The sequence below is a fragment of the Suricata suricatta genome, chromosome 10 (genome assembly GCF_006229205.1).
Source record: "Suricata suricatta isolate VVHF042 chromosome 10, meerkat_22Aug2017_6uvM2_HiC, whole genome shotgun sequence".
NCBI classification, from domain to species: domain Eukaryota; kingdom Metazoa; phylum Chordata; class Mammalia; order Carnivora; family Herpestidae; genus Suricata; species Suricata suricatta.
The window spans coordinates 61,022,626-61,038,846 of NC_043709.1; the positions used below are offsets into that span (position 1 = coordinate 61,022,626).

Genomic DNA, 16,221 nt, shown 5'->3' on the forward strand with positions numbered 1-16,221 from the left:
AATTCAGCCCAATCTAAAACTGTGTCTTCCTTTCTGGTTAAGCATCCTTAGAATCCAACTACATACAAACTCCCCCAGTTTGTGTCTATATAACCTGGCAAGATTGTTGCAATTCTTTTGTTTTGTGAGTCTTGTCTAAGGTCAGATTCTGTACTCATTCCCCCTAGTTTTGTGTCTGAGTCACTTATTATACATTAACCATCTCAGGGGAAGCCCTTACAGAGTCTCCAAGCAAGACAGGGCCAGCCGCATTCGACAAAGAAGGAGGGGAGGCCATTCAGTGAGACTGAGCATGGTCTGGGCATGCAGCATCCTCAAATATATCCCAAAGCTCCTTTTCCCATTCTTAGGATTCCTCCTCAATGCCTTGGCTTTCACAGAAGACCTGGCTGTGATTTCAACTTCCTTTTAAAAAGTGTTTTTGTTTTAAAGAGAGAGAGAGCACAAGCAGGGGAGACAGGCAGAGGGAGAGAAAGAATCTTAAGCAGGCTCCACACTCCGTGCAGAGCCTGACACAGGGATGGCTCCACCCCACGACCCTGGGATCATGACCTGAGTTGAAATTGAGAGTTGGGTGCTCAACTGACTGAGGCACCCAGATGTCCTATGATTTCCACCTCTGATGCAGTGTCAGGCTTCAGCTACATCAGCTCTGTGGCTACAGGGGTTGAAAGATTCACATAGGAAGTCTTGGAAGCAGTCTGATCCTCTTGAGCCAAGAATGTAAAATTTGGCGCTTCCAGTTTCCTTTCTTTAAGTCCAGCAGTGTGGCCAAAGCAGCCAGATCACCCTAGAGAGCCCTTGATTTCTTTTGTCCCACTGTAATGATCTATCTTAACAGCTGTGTAGTCTGCCAAAGACTCACTACCTTCAAAAGGCCAGTCATTCCAGATTGGAATGAAGGTATGGTTTTCCCATTACATGTGGTTACCAAGACCTCACTGCCTTCAAACCCTCAAACTCTGTCAAGTATGGCCACTATGGAAAACAGTATGGAGGATCCTCAAAAAATAAAAAATAAAACCACCATATGATACAGCAATTCTGCTTTTGGGAATATAGCCAAAGGAAATGAAAACACGAATTCAAAGAAATATCTGCAACTCCATGTTCATAGCAGCATTCTTTACAATAACCAAGATGTGGAAATAACCTGTGTTGATCAGTGGATGGATAGTTAAAGAAGTTGTGGCATACATATGCAGTGGAATATAATTCAGCCATAAAAACTGAGGAAATCCTACCATTTGTGACCACGAAGATGGAACTCGAAGGCATTATGCTAATTGAAATAAGTCAGACAGAGAAGGACAGATTCTTTGTGATCTCATTTATAAACCAAAACCCAAAGCCAAGCTCATAGAAAAAGAGATCAGGCTTGTGGTCAAAGTCAGAGAAAGAAAGAAAGAGAAGACAGGCAGCTGACTTTGAAGATAGCAGAAGGGGCCACAAGCCAAGGGATGCAGGTGGCCTCTAGAAGGTGGAAAAGGCAAGGAAATCAATTCTCCCTAGAGCCGCTGGAAGGCACACAGACCTGCTGACACCTTGGTTTTAGGACTTCTGACCTCCCAAACTGTCATTCTTGGTGACAAACTGTAAGATAACAAACGTGTGTTGTTTTAAGCCATGACACTTATGATTATTTGTTACGGCAATAACAGGAAACAAATACACCTTCTAACTCCTGATTCCCCATATCTTGCTGTACTTTTCCCCTGTTATATTTACCTCTTGTAATACACAGTATAATTTACTTATTACTTTTATCCTTTGTCATCTGTCTCCATTTGCTAAAATGTAAGCTCCAGAGGTACCTGGGTGGCTCAGTTGGTTAAGCGTCTGACTCCGGCTTAGGTCATGTTCTCTTAGTTTGTGAGTTTGAGTCCCGTGTTGGGCTGACAATGCAGAGCCTGCTTGGGATTCTCTCTCTCTCTTTCTCTCTCTCTTTCTCTCTCTCTGCCCCTCTCCCCCACTGGTGCTCTCCCTCTCTCAAAATAAATAAACTATGAAAAAATTAATAAAATAAAATGTAAGCTCCACAAGAATGAGGATTATTCGTCTGTATTCTTACACTGTGTCCTCAGCTCCTAGAACAGTTCTTGGCACACCCCAGGGGCTCAGTCAATATTTATGGAATGACTGATTGAATGAATGGGGGTGGGTCAGAAACAAAGATGGGTGTAGAGTGTTCTTCCCTGAAGTTGTGGGTTCCTGTACCATTATAAAAGATCACAGAGAAAACTCGTTTTGGTGTGTGTATTATAATATATGATTCAAAAAGTACAAAGGATACACAATGGAAAGTACATCTCCCTCCCACCTTTGTTTCTTCCTATTCCAATTTCTCTCCTCAGAGGCAATCCTTAATGTAAATTTCTTGTGTATCCTTCCAGAGACCTTTGCATATACAAGTATATATATATATATATATATATATATATATACACACACACACATATATATATACACACACACATATATATATGAATATATATAATTTTATCTATCTATCTAGCCATCATTGTTTTTGTCTTTAAAAAGCCATGCAAACATCAGTATATGATACATGTAGTTCTTCCAGTACCATTTATCAATTTATTAATTAATTAAAAATTTTTTTAATATTTATTCATTTTTGAGAGAAAGAGACAGAGCACGAGCGGGTGAGGGAGAGAGAGAGCGATGGAGACAGAATTCAAAGCAGGCTCCAAACTCTGAGCTGTAGTACAGAGCCTGACATGGGGCTTGAACCCAGAAACCATAAGATCATGACCTAAGCCAAAGTTGTACGCTTAACCAACTGGGCCCCTCAGGTGCCCCCCCCCCATTTATTAATTTAGTATCTGGGCTGGATTATGCATAGACAGAGAAAAGATGAGATGAAACAGATGACTCCATGCTATACCCTTGGAATTGCTAATTTTCCCCTTTGGCGCTTGGGGGACAAAATGGGCTGCCCCTTATGAGGTCACCCTCCCAGTGGGAGATGAAGAAGATTGCCCCAGAGGCCTTGGGCTTCTCCAGGAGTGTGCATTTTAAAACAGGCATATCTGTGGCCTGCATCAGGAGGGAAGGCCATGGTATTGACACTAGGTACAGCTTGGATGAGAGTCTCCACTTTGCCTGCCTTTGGAATCACCAAAATCAAATTGTAACATGTGCCAGGAGGCCCGGATCCTCATCCCAGAGCAACTGAATCACAATCTTTGCAGATGGAATCTGGGCCTTGGTATTTGTAAAGCGTCTCTGGTGATTGAACTGCAGCCAGGGCTGGAGAACCCCTGGGCTAAAACCCGGAAGAGAGAGCTTGGGACGGAGGGATCTGGAGAGGTGGTTTCCTGTTTTAAGCCTCCAGCTCTGTGGCCTGGGACAAGTCACATGATCTCTGGGAACCTCAGTGCCTGCTTCTCTGAGCTAAAGCCAGTAATACCCTCTGCCTCGCATAGCTCACAGGATTGTAATAGGGATCAAATACATTAGCACCCTGGGAACTGGGAGACATTGCCTGACAGGAGGGATAGTCATATCAGGTGAATCGTCTTGGGTTACGTGGGTCAGCTTCACTCAGCTGCAAGCACTGCTCAGACTGTGCCAGGGGCTTTCTGGTTCCCCTGAAGGCACCTCCGCATCCCACAAAATTTGCTTGCAGTCCCACATCTGGCGGCCAGAGCCATGGGTCTCTCTTTTTTAGGGGCCGGATGAAGCCCGGATTCCTCCTGTCTAAAGTACAGTGAGGACCAGCCAGGGGGCGAGGGTGGGGAGTCAGCTCTGGGGCTTCTGTGTGGTCTGAGAGAGCACATTCAGTATTACACTTACACATTTAGAAAACAGTAAGGCAGACGGGGCTAGAAAACCACTCTGATAACTTTCCTCAAACAGATCTCAGAAAGTAAGACCCCCTGCCCCAGGGCTTTGTCTCCAGTAGACTCCTGTAAAGGCAGGGGAGAGGGTGTGGACAAAGTAGGGCTTGGAAAGAGGGCGGGAGAGGAGACAGGAAACGGGATTTTTAGGGTGATTCAGGGGAGGTAGGCTGAGGAAGGGTGAGAAACCCCTCAACAGGGTGCCTTGCTTTCATGGAGAATGTTTTCCTCCAGGCGGTAGTCCCAAGGAGCCTAGAGAGAGCGAGGGCCCCTGCTCGCAGAAGCTCCAGGTAACTTCTTGTGGAACTCACTCAGGAAGCAGCCCTTGCTCTGTTCACTTTGCAGCCTCTCAGGGCCCAGTCTCTCTGGGGTTCTTCCCCCCTGCACATCCCCCACGCCCTCTAGCCTGGAGGGCTGCCGGTCCTGGCTTTGTCTCCTGGGCCTCCTGAGGACAAAGGACCTCAAACTGTGCTGTCTTTCTTTAGCTTTTTTCACTGAGGACCTCATAGTTTTAGAGGTTGCCGAGTAAACCCACTACATTTTAGGTAACAACTCTGTTTTTCATTTTAAGTTTATTTATTTTGAGAGGAGAGAGAAAGAGAGAGAGTGAGCGCATGCAAGTCAGGGAGGGGCAGAGGGTGAGAGAAAATCCCAAGCAGGCTCAGCACTGTCAGCAGAGCCTAATTCGGCCTTGAACTCGGAGCCTGATGTAGGGCTTGAACCCACGAGGCATGAGTTCAAGACCTGAGCTGAAGCCAGACGCTTAACCAACCGAGCCATCCTAATGCCCCCTGTTTCTCAATTAAAAAAAATTTTTTTTGTTACATTTATTTATTTTAAGAGAGACAGAGAGGCCTTGAGTGGAGAAGGGACAGAGAGAGAGCGAGACAGAGAGAGAGAGAGAGAGAGAGAGAGAAAATCCCAAGGAGGCTCCACGCTGCCAGCTGCAGAGCCCAGTGTGGGGCTTGAACTCACGAAGTATGAGATCACGACACGAGCTGAAACCGAAACCAAGATTCAGACGCTCAACTGACTGAGCCACCCAAGTGCCCCATCTGTTTTTCACTTTGATTGAAGACCTTCAGGCATCCCCCTTTCACTTTCCTGACTCTCCCCGCTGTGATTCTCCTTGCCTGCTCAACCCAGGCCCAGGTCACTTACTACCTTCTAGCATGCTATGTTATGTTTCTCGTTTATTATCGATGTCTTGTCTCGAGGATAGAAGTTCCATGAGGATCGTGATTTTGTCTTTTTCGATCATTGATGTACCTCTAGTTCCTGGAAGAGTAGCTGGTACATAGTAGGTATTCAGTAAGTATTTGTCGAAAGAATGCATAAAAATGCACACATTTTTTTCTTGATTTTATTTTTTAAAGTAATCCTTACACCCAACATGGGGCTTGAACTCACAACCCAAGATCAAGAGTCACACACTCTACAGACTGAGCCAACCAGGCCCTCCAAAAATGCGCATACTTTTGACCATTAGGCTGTGAGCTCAAGGAGGTAAGGGGTAATAACCACTTAATTTACCACAGGTATATATACTCAGCGCCCTAGCCTGGCATGAAGTAAGTACTTCCTAAATATTCATTAATGCACTAGCCTAGCATACCATTTCTAGAAATTTGTCCTACAGATCCGCTCACATGTTGGTGCATACTAGTTATAGATACTAATAGCATATTAGTTAACATTAATTGCAACCTTTTTTTTAAATGCTTATTTTTGAGAGAGACAGAGTGCAAGTGGGGAAATGGGGAGAGACACACACACAAAATTAGAAGCAGGCTCCAGGCTCTGAGCTCTCCGCACAGAGGCCTACTTGGGGCTCAAACTCACAGGAGCTGTGAGATCATGACCTGAGCAGAAGTTGAATGCTTAACGGACGAAGCCACCCAGGCACCCCTAATCGCAACCTTTTTGTAAAAACCAAACTACTGGCGACCAAGATATCCATCACAAAAATACCTGAGTTAGGTAAATTTGTTCTCTACACACCATAGTACCAGGCAACTGTTAATAAGAATGGGGTGTATGATGTACAGATTAAATAAAATAGTCCTTGGCTACCAAATACAAGTTTTTTGTTGCTGAGACGGGAGAGAAAATCATTCTGGAGGGGTCCTTCTAAAAAAAGATCCCAATGGCATTCCTATACAGATACAATAAGTTTTATATAGAATAATGCCATATTTTATATGTCACTCAAAGTAGATGGAGGGCTAATTACTAAGGAAAGGGTAAAATTGGTTTTTTGACCATCACTGGACATTATACAGTAAAGCTTCTGATTCTTAGAAGCATTAGGAGTATGGTAATTATTCTTTGTTGCAGATTAAGAGAAGATATATGGGATATAGACACTCAGATGCACGATGGGGAGGAAAAATTCATCTAAATTGTTATCTGAACAGAAGAGGTGATCGAGTGCATGGGCACTGCAGTTCTGTGCTTTTCCCTTCAATAGACAACTAATAATTTCCTTTTGAAAAATAGAACATGCACGTGGATGACACATGGAAGTAGAAGAGATTCCAAATTCATTCAACTGGGGACAAAACGTGAGGTAGGTCTGTCTACACAAACAGCTTCAGAAAGGTGTCCAAGACCCATTGAAATGAAGAAAGCAGGGTCTGAGAGTCTGGGCTGCAGAGTAGTGTGGTCCTACCCATAATAAAATAAAGTGAAACACATTCATGTATGTCCAGTTTAAGAAATTATTTTATAAGTGGTTACCTTTGGAGTGGGGTGGGAAATACTTCATTTGATTTCTTTCTTTCCTTTTGGATTTTGTGCACGTTACTTTTATACCTTTTTCAATTTGAAAAGACAAATTCTCATTGACCGGTCCCTCCTCTTCCTGAGAAGGTGGGTCTTCAGAAAAGAACCCGGACCCTTCCTCTGGCCACTCCTCCCCCCCCTGCTCACATATGAACCCCCTGTGGTCAGCGGTGTTATATCTGATCAGAGATAGGACTCCAGGGTCAGGGCATTGGCGCATGGTCTGAAAACAGCCAAGCAACACACAAAGTGACCTCTGAATTTTTTATTGGCTTCCTGCTCCCCCAAAGGGTACCCTGCTTCTGCTGCTTCAGCGCCTCAGGACTTTGGTGTCGTTGGTCTCAGACACCACTTTGCCATCCACAATCCTGCGGGTGGTGGTCTTTTGGATGGTTTGCAAGGAGTTGCTGGCATCCAGCGCATCCCCCAGACTGTAAGAGAAGACAAGCCCCGGTTATAAACAGCTCAGCAGAGTAGAAGGGAGTCAAGGAAGGGGAGGACAAAAGCCTCCTGGATCCCTGCCTTTATCTCCGTGTCCCCTTTGGCCACTTCCTCTATAAAAGGGAAACCCAAAGCCAAAGCGCATATGTGCTCTAAGTATGGCTGGGGCAATATAATACTCAAGTCTGTTCTCTTTTCCAGAGAGAAGCCTCTGAAGCTATTACTCTTTTGGAGACGCAGGAGCCCACACGGAGCACCGGCCCAGTGTTAGTGGACATCAATGAACAGGCACGAGGGAGGGGGTGGATTACAAAGGCTCGGGCTTTTGTGGGGAGAAATGTATCCTGACCCCAGCTTGTGAAGGTGGGAGGAGAGCCCCATTTACCTGAAGTCCTCCCCGTCTTCCAGCAGGCGACGGTAGGTGGCAATCTCAGCCTCCAGCTTGACCTTGACATTGAGCAAAGCCTCGTACTCCTGGGCCTGCCGCTGACCCTCTGTCCGGGTCTGGGACAGCTCTGACTCCAGGTGCAAGAGGATGCCGTTGAGCTGCTCTATCTGTAATGCGTAGCGGGTCTCCGTCTCCCTCAACTTGTTCTCCAAGCTGGCCTTCTGCGGGGGCACAGGGAGGAAGGGCGGGTGAGCACCGAGATGGGGTGGAGGAAGTGTCTCCGCAAATTTCAACAGAGCAGTCCAAATCCCATGACTGCCTGCTCATCCCTTCACTCTCGGAAACTTCTTCAAGAATTTAGGGTGTGCCACTAGGGTCGTGTGTAGGAGCAGTGGGAAAATGCAAAAAGGAACCACTCTCTCTGAGCCTAAGGGACTTAAAATGGAAGGGGTAGGATTTGGGTTGAGATAGGATTGGGTCTGAGGCTGACAGAGGTCGGGACCGAGAGTAGTTGGGTGACGTGATGGCTCTTACCAGGTTTCTCATCGACTCCAGATTGATCTCCAAGGACTGGGCTGTATGTCTCAGCTCCGTGAGGGTTGCCTCAGCCTCTCCTATCTCAGCGGTCTGGGAGGTGACCACGGTGGTGCTCTCCTCAATCTGTAGGGTGAGGATAGTCCTCAGGTCCCTCCTTCTCTGTCCGCCGCCCTTCCACCCCGTCAGGCCTCTGCACCTAGCCTGGCACCTAGCCCTTCCCCTTGTGCACCTGCTGGGACCAGTACTTGTCCAGCTCCTCTTGGTTCTTCTTCGCCAGCTCATCATACTGGGCCCGGATGTCCGCCATGATCTTGCTGAGGTCCTGAGATTTGGGGGCATCCAACTCCACGGTCAACCCAGAGTTGGCAATTTGGTTTTGTAGACCCTTTACTTCCTGAAGGAGAGAGGATCAGAGTGAGGAGGGACTCAGGGCCAGAGCTCCAGGAAGTCTCTGTCTCTGCAACTGTCTCTTGCAGGAGGCCTGCGGGGCCAGTTGGAGAAAGGGAGAGAGGACTCTTGGTTTTGTGCTCTGGGCAATGCCAGGTCTGGGCTTTCTACTCCAGGTGGATAAAATGGCCCATCTACTCCAGATGGATAGTGCCCACATCTATCACCCACAGATGGTTTCTCTCTCCTCACTTTGCCCTGTCCCTCCATCCACCCTCCTTCCATGAACCTGCTCCTTGAACGTTCTTCCAGGAACCTGCTGGCTCCACCTGCTCTCACTGCCCCCCGCCCCCCAGCCTTCACATCTAGTGCTAGCTGCTTCTTAGTTATTAAAAAAAATTTTTTTTAGTCTATTTATTTGGAGATCATGACCTGAGCTGAAGTCGGCTACTTAACCGACTAAGCCACCCAGGTGCCCCTAGTGGTAGCTGCTTCTACCTTCTGGGCTCACCGTGCTCTCTTACCCATGTCTTCTCGACTCCCTCATGCTGTCATTCAGGTGACCCACTGAGTATGATAGCAGTGTGATTCTGAAGAGCCCAGACTGGGAGTTCTAGGCTTCCCTCCAAGCTACTTACAGGTAGCCTGGCCCATCTACCCCTCACCCCCCACCCAGACTTGTTTGGCCCCCTGGTTCCTGGCCTCGCCAATGGTCCCTGCTTGCCTCCTCATGGTTCTTCTTCATGAAGAGCAGCTCTTCCTTGAGAGCCTCGATCTCAGTCTCCAGCTGTAACCGAGTGACATTGGTGTCATCAATGACCTTGCGGAGCCCATGGATATCGCTCTCTACAGACTGGCGCATGGCCAGCTCCGTCTCGTACCTGTGGGAGTGGAGGCGATCAGAGGGGCCTCATCTCTGTTCCAGAGTCTTCTCGGCCCATGCCACCTAATAGCGCCCCCATGGCTAAGGCAGACTATGGAGTTTGCAGTGGCCCAATCTCGACTTAGCAACCTGAATCAAGATCGGATAGTAATCCTCTGAGCACTGTTCTTGGCACCTGGGCCACAATATTCTTGAACTGCATTACATGAATGAATAAGCTGATGAAGCCCAACTCTTATCCACCCAGCTCTGACCACAGCTGAAGATGTCACTGTGAGCCCCCACCTGACCCAGCCTGTAACAGACCGTTCTTGGCTCCACCCTCAGCTCCCTAAGCACCCCGAGGCTTACTTGACTCTGAAGTCATCAGCAGCAAGACGGGCATTGTCAATCTGCAGAACTATGCGGGCATTGTCCACAGAATTTGCAAAGATCTGGGGGATAGTAGAAAGGTTGCTTCACGAATGGGAAATCAATGATTGGGTGGGCTGAGCGTGGGAAGGGTTTATGTCTGAGTGAAACCTTCCTGGTCCCAAGGAATAGCCAGAGGCTCTCCTTGTCCACCTATCCCCTTCCACCAGTGCCCCTCACCCTGTTCCTCCTTTCCTGGAGTCCCAAATCCAAGAGGTCCCATGGGTCTTCCACTGCCTCTTCTTTGGGGCCTCTGTTGGCCTTCCCGCCCTGAAGTAACGAGTCTCCTCCTTGGCCCTCTCCTGGCATTTTTTTCCTGGTGCACCTGCTCACCTCCCCCCAGTTCCCCCCATTGGCCCCTCCCACAGGTAGGCCTCCTGTTTACTCCTAGATGACTCAGCCTTAGCCACATCCGTTTAACTCCCAACTGTCTCCATTTGGCCAGAAGCCAGAGGGTCTTGAGTCCTCTTTATGGGGATTTGCCTCACCCCCTTCCATGTGTCTACTTCCTCTGAAAGCCCTCCCCCGTCCCCCCTTTCCCCCACCTCTGAGAAAAGGGCCTAACCTTGCCCAGTCACCACCCTTGGGGTCCCTGTGGATAGGGGTATGGATGGAAATCCAAGGCTTGCCAACACCCTACCTGTGGAGCAGGGAGAGGAGTAGTGGGTGGGGTGGAGATGGAAAGCGGAAAGGAGACTAGGCACCCCACCCTACTAAAATTCCTATCTTTGGGGGAGGGAGAGGAAGAAGCAGGGAGTGGATAACTGTAGGGTCAAACATGGCTAGGGGTGGGGGCGGCCTCCTTACCTGAGCCCTCAGCTCCTCGATGGTCTTGAAGTAATGGCCCCAGTCTCTGACCTGGGGTCCCTTCTTCTCCAGGTGTTCCCGGATTTTGATTTCCAATCTCTGATTATCAGCCTCCAGGCTCCTCACCCTTTCCAGGTAGGAGGCCAGGCGGTCATTCAGGTCTTGCATGGTCTCCTTCTCGCCCTGGATGCCCCCTATGCCCGTCAGAGCCCCGGCCATCCCGGCGGCCATGCCCCCGGACCCCCAGCCGCCCCGGAAGCTAGAGGAGCGGGACACGGAGATCCGGGAGCCTGAGCCCCCGGCGCCTGCATAGACGCTGGCCGCACTGCTGACCGGTCGGACCCGGTGGCTGGGCAACTGCACCGAGCCCACGGACCGATAGTTGGAGGAAAAGGTGGAGTGGGTGGTGAAGCTCATGTTGTTCCAGGAGTAGGAGAAGAGGCCAAGACTCGAAGAAGAGGCCAGGACTCAGGCTCGGGCCACTAAGGGGGCTAGGTCTGCGACTCAAATTATATCGCGGAGGAAAAGGGGGTGGGAACCGGCCCCGGCAGGCCCCGCCCCCACCACCAAGTCGCAGCGGAATGCTGGGCCACAGGTGGACCTCCGCGGGACTCCACGCCCTCCGTTCCCGCCCCCCGCCTCCACCTCCCTTCCCCCATCCTCCCAGCACCTTCCCGCCTAAGCCACCCTCCCGGAAAGGGGGCGAGTAACCTGGCTGGGCCAGAGCTGCAGGTGGAGTTGCCTTTGGCAGTGTGATTTCGGGGCAGGAAATAACGTTTTTATACCCCCGTTCCCCAGGTAGAGGAGGTCCCCGCCGGTTCCGAATTTGGGGGTTTTAGGGAGATGAGTGAGTGAAGTCTCAGGTGTGAATCTCTGTAACTACCCTCAGCCTGCAGCCGAAGGTCCCACCTGCGGAGAGGATCTGGGGTGGGGGGCGGTCCTGGAGCCCCAGGAATGCTGGGGAAGAAAAATTTGGGGCTGGAGAAGAGGAAGAGAAGCTCAATCCTAAGCCTCAGGACCCCCTACCACGCTTGGTTCCCAAGCGCACCCACTTGCCCGTGTTGACTAGCACACACTCACACCCACATCACATAGATGTGTTTGGTCAAACACCCACAAACACATTCACTCATCTCCTAGATTCAGACCCCTGGAAACAAACTGCTTCTCCGAACCCCCTCCCTCTTGCACCTCTCCCCACTACTCACTGCCCTGGAAGCCCACCCTTGGTGGGACATTTTGTGATTTAAACAAGGGAGACTCTGCTTCTAAGCATCTGTGTAAGAGCCTTACCTACACCCCTGGGTAAACAAATACTTCCTGAACACTTTACAGTGCGACAAATATTTGTTGGGCCCCTACTGTGTGTCAGAGCTTGCTCTAGTTGCTGCTGAGAGAACAGCAGTGTGACAGAGACTCAAAAATCCCTCCTGAAGATTGTAAGTGTTCACATGGGGCAGAATGTAAGAGGACAGACATGCATGCCTAGAAATATTGCTGCTGAGACTCACCCCTTCTGGTACCTTTCCTCCCTCCCACCTCTTCAAAAAGCTCTCTGGATCCTTAGCAGGGGTGGGGTAGGGGTGGGGGTGGGGGACGCAGGACGTGCAAGCTGCCTCCTCCAGGAAGCTCCCATCAGGACCTGGGTCAAAAGGATGGGCTTTTGCTTCATCTGCACTGCTCCCTGCACCAGTGAGATGAGGCACATGGCCACCCCCCCTGCTGAATGAACTGGGGGAATCCTGAGGTACAGGACCTTCAAGTCTGTCACCATCAGCAGCTTGTTTGTCCTGCAGGACCTGGCATCATACACTTGTCTGTGCTCTTTGGTCTGGAGTGGACCTATTGATTCTAATCGAGCTGCCAGTTGAACTGAGGAAATGGGGGCCAACAGGAGAGTAGGCTTGGGAGAGAAGAGGTGTAGCTGGGCCGGTGGACCTGCCAGAGAGGGGAGGCACAGCTCAGATGGGGGCTTGGTCCTGGATTCTCCCAGGCCTGCTGCTTTCGGGTGGGGAAAGCCTCACAGTGCTCAGTGGAAGCTGGCAGGGGCCGATCAGGGCCTGCCGAAGGCCAAAAGGCAAATGGATGCAAAATAGCAGACAAATGAATCCCTCCTCGTTTTGCATGGCAGGCTTCTGGGAGAGGAGAGGTGCCAGCCAGCCAAAGGGGTTTCTCCTGTTTTCACCGTCATGTTCCCTGCTAGGTTCTGGAATTGTCATGTTGTGCGGAACTGCGCAGAAGATATGTAGGTTATACCTGTGAAGGACTGCCTTGGTGGTTTTTGCCAAGACTCAGGTCAGCCGATTTGGGTTCCTTGGCTAGCTGCGTGTCCTTGGGGAAGTCAGTTCACTCTGAACCTCAATTTCTTCACTTGTAAAGGGAGAATAATAAAGTTTGCCCAGTCTCTCCGTGGGTGACAGTGGATGTGAGTGTTAGTTCTCACTCATTCATTGAACAAATACTAGTTACTTACTGCAGAGTTAAGTCTTTAACACATCCAGAAAGGTAGAGGTGGGGGAGGGGGGCAATTTAAATGTAAAGATGGTTCAAGGATTGGAGGTCTAAGTCCCTTAAGACCCCTGGGGGGCATTGAATTCCATCGGGATCAAGCCCAGATCCTCAGATTTTTATCCAAACTCCTTCCCAGGTGCTTCTCTGATCCCTGCCCCATTCCAGCTGCTCAGGACCCTCTGAGGCCCATGGAGGCTCAGTCTAGTGCAGGAGGGGAGAGCTGCCAACTGGGTCTTATCTCCCATAGCTGATGTCAGTGGCCACATTCCTGACCTCTTGCAGCATAGGGGCAAATACCAACCTCAGCCTTCTAGCAGTGGCCTGCCCTTTTCCACCACTTCCAGCTTGCTCTGTGACTCAGGGCCTTTTCATTCGGTCAGAGAGCTTGGGGAGGGCTCGAGAGAGGGGTGTGAGAGAAGAGTTTCAGTCCCCAGATTCCCAGCACTGGGGGTCCGGGGTAGCCTGAGCGGCAAGGTGGAACAGAGAATAGGTGTCTCTGAGGCCGATCTTGGGCGATGGAGGAACAGGAGATGCCCTGGTGAGAGGTTTCTGGAACAAAGACAGTGTGCAGAGACCCAGCAGAAGGGGCTCCTGGGGGAGGGGAAATGGTTGCCTGCCCCCCTCATCGGCCCCTGCATTCTGATGTCCTGCTGAGGAGGAGTTGGGGAACCAGAGAGGCAGGTTTAACTCCTGAGTAAGCTCAGCGATGACCCTGATAAGCAGGTCTGCCCTTTCCTCCCCCTTCCCACATTCTCGGTTCAAGGGAGGGTGGAGCTGGCAGCCCTGGGGGAAACTAGATGGTGGGGGGTAGGGGAGCAGGGAGGGTCCTGGGGGCCTGCAGTCCTTTAGGTTTTGCTTTATTATTTAGGCTGGAAATTTCCTACTCGGCCCAAAAGGGAGTTGTTTAGGATAGCAACTGAGGTGTGAAGGGGGGCGGTCTATAGCCCAAACAGGGAGGGGATGATACCCATCATTTTCTGGAAGGATTGAGGGGGACCCCAGAAAGACTTCCCACAGGGATGAGTGTGTGGTGGAGGAAAGGAGAGGTCCCCGTGGTGGGAAAGCTTGGAGGCAGTAAGGTGGGTAAGAGCCTCAGCGGACCTCAGGGAAAGAAGTGTGGGGCAGAGTGGGACTCCTTCACGCCTAGCCCTGCATCTGCCATGTAGGGGAAGCTCTGTAAAAGAGTTTTATTTAAACAGTTAATGAAAAGGAGGTGCTGGGAGAGGCTGGGTAGGCTGTGGAGGCAGGGGGGACGGTGGGGGTTGCAGCTGGAGCAGATGCAGGACCGGATCTGAATCTTTCTCAAGACTCTGAGACTTTTCTGGAGGTCTCCCCTAATCCCTTCTGGAGGCCCTGGCGCTGCCTGTCCTGTGTGGAGTCAGGGGTGGTTTCTGAGGGTTCAGGCCTGGCCTGGTTTTAGCAGGAAATGTTCTCTGGCACGTTCATGTCATTGCTTCAGTTTGGTTTGTACCCAAGGGGTTATTCCCCATGGAAAAGGAAGGAGAGAGCAGCACCGAGGGGCATGTGGCTGCCCAGGAACCTCCACTGTTGAAGCTCAAGAAAGATTCCAGGCAATCTAGCCCTTCTCTAATTTTCCTTTGCCCCCTGGGCCCTCCTGCAGACTCTTCTGGCAAAGTCAGCTCTCATCCACCAGAAATGCCCTCTCCTCCTCTTATGACCTCTTTCCCTTCTGACTCTGCTACCCCTGGTCTCTCCTCAGGATACCTTGATGCCATCCCCCAGCCAATCACCTCTTTCCAATTTACTGTGAAGTGAGTGGGGCACAGGGATGAGCATGGCCCTTGGTGTCAAAAGACCTGGGTTTAAGGTCCCACCGCTGGCTGGGAGATCTTGGGCAAACAGACTTGTCTCGGTGTCCTTGGTAGAATAAAATAATAGTTATATCCACTCCAAGAGTTCTCATGAGGATCCAATGAGACCATCTGCCTGGACAGGGCTTGGCAATTGAGAAGCCATTTGATTTCCTCTCTTGTCTTGTTTGCCCCATCTACCCCACTCCTTCCCAGCCTTCTTATTTTGCCCTCAATGTCCTCTCTTGTCTTGTGCTCCCTGGTCATCACTTGTTTCTTTCAACCTGGGAACAGGGCAAGGACAACTACTACTGAATCTATGGAAATGGAGGTGAGATGGAAGAGCAGAATGGCTGAGAACCTGTCTCAAAATCATCCTGCCAATAGCTGTGTCTCCATCAGTCTCTCTCCCTTTGGCTTTGGACTTGGTAGATCTACTAGCAGTGTCTGGAGGAACTATCCTGTAAGCAGCTAGAAGGCAAGGCTACAGCTTGGGTGAGGCATGGGGTAGGGGATGCAACATGCAGGGCTAAGGCTAGTCCTTAAGGCCTTTGCATAAACTGGAAAAAGGCAGCCCTATCCTTGCCTCCTTGGCCTGTGCATTGACCAACCTGCAAAGCCAGATGTGGTGGCTCTGTCTGGAGCCACCTGCCTGGAGGATTTGGAGAAAACTCTGGCACGGATGAGATGGTCTCTGGAAAAAGATTAGACCAAAGTAGGCAGAGGCCTAAGGCAAGAGGACGGAGGAGAGACAGAGGGGAGGAGAAGAGAAAGGGGAGGGGGCCTAGACCCCTGCCAGTTCCCAAGAAAAGACTGTGGGAGAGAGGTCATAAAAGCCAAGGAGAAGGAGTTTCAAGGAGAAGCATTCCACAGGGCAGATACAAAGAGTGATCAAAGAGGCTGAGGACAAGAAGGACACTTTCAGAAAGTGATGGAGACTGAAGGCAGGTGGCTAAAAGCTGAGGAATGAGTGGTTAGTGACTAAGTGGAGGCGGAGTGTAGACCTCTCTCTCGAGAACTTTGTTAGGGAAGGAAAGGAGAAAATGGGATGATACGCTCTGGTAGGTGAGTGAGGCTGCTGGAAGGCTTCCTCGGGATGGTACAGTTCAGCAAGGCTGGTCAACAGTCATACAAACAGTAACAATAGTGTGGCTGGTGCCATGCCAGGGCAAGGCCAGGAACAATGGAAGTGCGGAGCAGCCACTGCTAACCTCACCTGAGATCCTGTGGAAAGTGACATTGAAGCTGGAAGCTGAAAGGTGATAGTATTTGTAAGTGGCAGAGCTGGGACTTGACATGTGTCGCCTCTACATGCTCTTGCCTCGCTACCAGTGGGTAGAGGGGGCAGAGGCAGAGGAGATTGCACCATATGCAGTGGGATACAAGGTCTCCCCACCAGGG

The 16,221-nt window shown here is 50.2% G+C and overlaps 1 protein-coding gene across 1 annotated transcript; it reads right to left on the minus strand.

Moving 5' to 3' along the window:
• Window positions 1-6,894: 6,894 nt before the first annotated feature.
• On the minus strand, window positions 6,895-10,996 carry KRT18 (keratin 18). The gene is made up of 7 exons (XM_029954291.1): window positions 10,499-10,996; window positions 9,632-9,714; window positions 9,122-9,278; window positions 8,240-8,404; window positions 8,008-8,133; window positions 7,471-7,694; window positions 6,895-7,075 (listed from the first exon to the last, which is right to left on the minus strand). The coding sequence occupies exons 1-7, from the start codon at window positions 10,913-10,915 to the stop codon at window positions 6,955-6,957; spliced, it is 1,293 nt and encodes a 430-aa protein (XP_029810151.1). The 5' UTR covers window positions 10,916-10,996; the 3' UTR covers window positions 6,895-6,954.
• Between the last annotated feature and the right edge of the window lie 5,225 nt (window positions 10,997-16,221).